The sequence below is a fragment of the Rhinopithecus bieti genome, unplaced genomic scaffold, assembly GCF_001698545.2.
Source record: "Rhinopithecus bieti isolate Rb0 unplaced genomic scaffold, ASM169854v2 scaffold_51345, whole genome shotgun sequence".
NCBI lineage: Eukaryota > Metazoa > Chordata > Mammalia > Primates > Cercopithecidae > Rhinopithecus > Rhinopithecus bieti.
Window position 1 is genome coordinate 1,239,470 of NW_016820792.1, and position 6,000 is coordinate 1,245,469.

Genomic DNA, 6,000 nt, shown 5'->3' on the forward strand with positions numbered 1-6,000 from the left:
GTAGTCAAGCAACTTATGCTGTCTGGTATAGGATGGTTACTAAATTCTTATGCAAGAGATTCAACAACAGCTGACACTTAAAAATAGCCATTAGCAACTCCTTTAATCGTTAACATGGACCAAAAGTGTAGAGGAGAAAAAGTTTAAATATATGTGGAGAATGGAGAGGAGTATGTAGTTAACTTCTAAATTTATCGTAGAAGCTTTGTTTCCAGTCTATTTATAGGCTTCTATTTTTACTTCCTGAGTTTAGAGAAGTTAGGAGTTGGAAAATTGCAACTCCTTAAGGAAAAAAGAAAAGCCATATTCTGTGTCCTGTAGGCCAGTGGCCCCACCCAACCTTTTGTCACCAGGGACTGGTTTTGTGGAAGACAATTTTTCCATCAACAGGGGTGGGAGGAGGATGGTTTCTGGTTGATTCAAGTGCATTACATTTATTGTGCACTTTATTTCTATTATTACATTGTAATATATAATGAAATACACAGCTCACTATAATGTAGACACAATGGGAGCCCTGAGCTTGTTTTCCTGCAAGTAGACGGTCCCCTTTGGTGGTGATGGGAGACAGTGACAGATCATCAAACATTGGGTTCTCATAAGAATTGTGCAACCAAGATCCCTCATTTTCGTACCTCACAATAGAATTTGCGCTCCTATGAGAATCTAATGCCGCCGCTGATCTGACAAGAAGTGGAGCTCAGGCAGTAATGGGAGTGATGGGGAGCGGCTGTAAGTACAGATACAGCTTTGCTTGCTTGCCCGCTGCTCACCTCCTGCTATGCAGCCTGGTTTCCAATAGGCTACAAACCGCTACTAGACCTGGGGTGGGGACCCCCACTGTAGACCTTTTACATGCTTGGAAGACCTTGTCCTGACTAATACTTTGTCCTTTGAATAACTCAAAACTTTTCTAGGAAATCGTTCCTCTAATTTTTCAATGGATTATTAAATCCTCGGTGTATCCACACTGAATTATGATTGCTTGTTGTATTTGTGTAGACCAGTGTTTCTCAACTGGGGCCTCCCGGGGACATTTGGCAATGTCTGGATGCATATTTGGTTTTCACAGTAAAGCGAGTGCTACTGGCATCTCGTATGAAGAGATTAGGTATGCTGCTCAAACACCCTATTGTAGTATGCAGGATAGCTGAGTTAGTTTCAGGAGTTAATATTGTTTTATTTTGTACTTTTTAGTTTGTATAGAAGTGAATGTAGTACACAATATAGTATTGGTTGTCCATTTCCCATTATTGTTTACTTTCCATGGTAATACAGATTTTCATGAGTGGCTATTATCCACTTAATTTTCTACTTGTGACATAGGCCTCTAAAAATGTGTGGATTAAGAATAAAAGAATATTCCTGAATAATAATTTTAGATGCATGTTAGAATGCTTTCAGGGAAAATAAGGGTGATATACTATTGAAGTATCTGAATTCCATGCATTTATTAAAACCCAAAATATATTTGTGTTGGTATGGTGAAGAAACTTTTTATAGCATTGGTATTACTACTTTTACTTTAGTTCTCTATGAAGTTTTCAAACTGTTGTATTATAGTAGAAACAGCCTTTCATTTTATTTTGAGCATGCTGAATATCTTGTTTCTGAGCAAACATATGAGCTGGGTATTTAGGTATTTGAGAAATTAAGCCAGTTCCTGCTTTCAGAACAGCTCAGAGAGAGGGGAAAATGACATAACTCCATATAGACAGTGCAGTAGTATATATAGAAAGTTCTGGGGAGAGTTGAGGAAGAGAAGACATTCAAGCTGTTTCAAAACTACCAGCCTAATCATAGGGGATAGGGTTTTACAGGTAGAGAAAATAGTTTGCGTAAAAAGTAAAGAGGCATAAAAGAGCATGAAATTTGTGAGTCACTGTGCATGCTTATAGTTTACAGTGCTTAAGGAGAAGGGAGTGTTCAGAGATCATTTTCAGAAAAAGGTTAAAACCATGACTCTCATACAGATATAAAACAAATAAAAATGAATGTGACCGGGGGTGGTGGCTCACGCCTGTAATCCCAGCACTTTGGGAGGCTGAGGCAGGCCGATTACTTGAGGTCAGGAGTTCAAGACCAACCTGGCCAATATGTTGAAACCCCATCTCTACTAAAAATACAAAATTTAGCTGGGCGTGGTGGTGGACACCTGTAATCCCAGCTACTTGGGAGGCTGAGGCAGGAGAATTGCTTGGTCTTGCCACTACACTCCAGCTTGGGCAATAGAACGAGACTCCATTTCAGGGGGGAAAAACAAAAAAAGAATGCTAAAATCATTCAAACACATGTTATAGCAGTTCAAATGTAAACTTTTAAACAACACACATTTATATGAAGTAATGGAATGTTGAAATAAGTTGTAGGCCGGGCGCGGTGGCTCAAGCCTGTAATCCCAGCACTTTGGGGAGGCCGGACGGGAGATTCATTGAGGGTTCAGGAAGATCGAGACCATCCTGGCTTAACACGGTGAAACCCCGTTCTTTTACTAAAAAATAACAAAAAACTAGGCTTTCGGCGGACGAGGCGGGCGCCTGTGGTCCCAGCTACTCGGGAGCTGGAGGGCCAGGGAGGAATGGCGTTGAACCCGGGAGGCGGAGGCTTGGGCAGTGAGCTGAATTCCGGGCATGCACTCCAAGCCTGGCCAGAGCAAGGACTCCGTTCTCAAAAAAAAAAAAAAAAAAAAAAAAGGAAATAGTTGTTAAATGTAGCAAAGTTTTTTTTTTTTTTCCATAAAGAAGGGGAAAGGAAGTCAATGATTTCTGCCAGGATAGGGATAGGAAATTGCATGTTTGGTACTTGCTACAATTTTATAGATTTATGGAATAGCCTTCCCATGGAATCAATCTGACAGTGTGTAGTTTTTCATGGAGTGCAGTTTTTTTTTTTTTTTTTTTTCTTTATAGGGAGAGCAAAATTGGAAAGCACCTTCCAATGTTCTACCAAAGAATCTGTACTGTATATAATAGGGAGTCAACAAAGTTTTTGGATTTGGAGAATGAAATGAGACTGTGTTTTAGATGAAACAGTTGAGGTGGCAGCATATAGGATTAATTGAATGAAGGAGCAATCAGTGCAGTTAGGCTGTTACAGTAGCAGTAAGAGGGAAAAGGAGGGACAGATCGAGTGTACATTAGGAATTAGAATCTGTAAAACTTACTAGGCATAGGTGAGGCAATGAGAAGAGACAAGGCTTCTGGCTTAAGCAATTGTAAGGATAGTGGGTCATTTTACTGAGAAAGGGGGCCTGTAAGAGGAAAAGCAGTGTTAGGGGAAAAACAAAGATAGTTTTTGGACATTTGCCTTTTGAGATGATATGGCATACCAAGGTGGAAATGTTCCTTATGCAGTTATAAGCCATAGGTTTGGAACTAAGAAGGATTGTGGGCTAAAGATTTCAGTCTGGAATCATCATTTAAATCGGAATTTATATTAGGATAAGTAACATCAACCAATTACCTAGGGAGAAAATACAGAGAAGAGGAAAAAGACCAAGAACCCTGGGAACATCTTTATTTGCATGGTCCTAAAGAACAATTATGGTGTATATCTCAGGGGCGTTATAATATGGTTGTCAGTCTTGCTTTTAATTCTTAATAACAACAGCTTTTCAGCTTTAATTTTATCTTTCATTGGCATGTGAAACCATATGTTTTCTTAGGTTGTGGTCTGTTTGTAGACCAGCAGGAGAGCTTTGAATAAAAAATTCTTATTCATGTGTCATTTTAGCGATATACTCCCTCATTTTAGATGTCAAGTTGAGAAAGACTTAGTTTGAAGCTATGCACTAGTGTGAAAAGTGAGATCACCAGTGGACAGAGAAGAAAGAGGAACTCACCCTTAGGTGTCTTACAATACTGTCTTTAAAGCATTGTGGATTTCTGTAATTACATCTCGTACCAAATGCATTTCGGACTCATTGAGGGCTAAGGGCTGAGGGCTATGCTGCCTTGCTCTGCTATTTAGGATTATTGTATAGCTAAGTTTGAATGGATTCTACTGTTTAGTAATTGAGGGGAAGAGAAGCCTACATTATTTGTGTTCCCATTTTACCTTTCTTCACAATTTCATGGTTAATGTATCATTTCCTCTGTTTTGAAAGAATATACTGACCCTATTTTTTCCTCAGAGTTTTTTCTTCGAGTTCATTTTGACATAGAAACTCACCTCCCTCACCACTATCACCACCATGTAGGTAGGAAGTACAGTTTTAGGTTATTAAATCTACTTATTTAGTTTTTTAAAAATGTATATATATAGATGTATTCTAAACTATAAAATCTGTTTAGAGGATTTTGTGGTTAAAATTTGTTTGAAAAGCTTTTAAACTGGCATTTTATATTTAATAACATTTGCAGTTTAAAATTCAGAGAAACCTTGAAAATTTTACTTTCATTTTTTCTTTTAGATCATCCAATTATGATGGGTTTTGAACCCCTTGTGAACCAGAGGCTACTTCCACCTACCTTCCCTCGATATGCAAAAATAATTAAAAGAGAAGAAATGGTCAACTATTTTGCAAGATTAATAGATAGAATAAAAACTGTCTGTGAGGTTGTGAATTTAACAAATTTACATTGTATCCTGGTAAGTACAAATCTCTGTTCCAGAATATAACTTCCATTTAAAAAAAGTGATACATAATAATTGTACATATTTATGTGGTATCTTTGGTTTAACAACAGAATAGGTGATCACTTTATAGACAACTGACCAAGGATAAATACTACTCTGTCTATTTTCTGTGATAGCTAGAGGATTAAGTGGTTCACAAATATTATACATACATACATTCTATTTAATCCTCAAAAGCTTTTACACTATTTTAGAGATTAAGAAGCTGACATTGAAAGGTTAGATAATTCATCCAAGATTTCTTTTGAGACAGGGTCTCACTCTCTTGTCTAGGCTGGAGGGCAGTGGTGTGATCTTGGCTCAAAGCAAACTTGAACTCTTTTTTTTTTTTTTTTTTTTTTTTTTGTGGAGATGGAGGCCTTGATCTGTCACCTAGGTGACAGTGCAGTGGCACGATCTCAGCTCACTACAGCCTTGACCTTCTTGGCTCAAGCGATCCTTCTGCTTCTCAGCCTCCCAAGAAGCTGAGACCACAGGCGTGTGCCACCACGCCCAACAGTATTTTAGTTTAATCATTATTTTTGTAGAGATGGGGTCTCATTATGTTACCCAGGCTGGTCTTGAACTCCTGAGTTTAAGCAGTCCTCCCACTTCTGCCTCCCAAAATGCTGGGTATGCAGGTGAGAGCTACCGTGCTCTACCAACCTTGAACTCTTGAGGTCAGGTGATCCTCCCACTTCAACCTCCCAAGTAGCTGGGAGAGACACATGCCACTAGACCTGGCTAAATTTTATTTTATTATTATTATTTTTTGAGATGGGGTTTCCCTCTGTTGCCCAGGCTGGAATGCAGTTGTGTGATCTCGGCTCCCTGCAGCCTCCACCTCCCAGACTCAAGCTGTCATTCTACGTCAGCCTCCCAAGTAGCTGGGACTGCAAGCCCCTGCCACCATGCATGGCTGATTTTTTGTATTTTTGGTAGAGATAGGGTTTCACCATTTTGCCCAGGCTGGTCTCTGACTCCTGAGCTCAAGCGATCCACCTGCTTCAGCCTCCCAAAGTGCTAGGATTACAGGTGTGAGTCACTGCACCCAGTCAATTTTTAAATTTTTATTTATTGTGGAGACAAGGTCTCACCATGTGGCCCAGGCTGGTCTCGAACTCTTGAACTCAAGCAGTCCTTCCATCTTGGCCTCCCAAAGTGCCAGAATTATAGGCATGGGCCAGTGCACTTGGCCTCACCTTAGTTTTAAGAGTGGGGATTGAACTCTGGATTCTGTCTTCAAAACATATAAATGTGTATATGTATGCTGGTATACATAAACATATGTATTTAAGTGTGTGTGTGTGTTTATAAATATATGTATGTATATATATGTATAATTTATATATATATATATATATATTTTTTTTTTTTTTTTTT

At 38.9% G+C, this 6,000-nt stretch overlaps 1 protein-coding gene across 1 annotated transcript in view; it reads left to right on the forward strand.

Annotated features, from left to right (window-relative positions):
- Nucleotides 1-6,000, forward strand: part of NAA35 (N-alpha-acetyltransferase 35, NatC auxiliary subunit) — an 88,620-nt gene that overhangs the window by 56,815 nt on the left and 25,805 nt on the right. Inside the window, 1 exon segment of the mRNA XM_017859914.1 lies at nt 4,412-4,590. Coding sequence (XP_017715403.1) covers nt 4,412-4,590 — 179 coding nt within the window.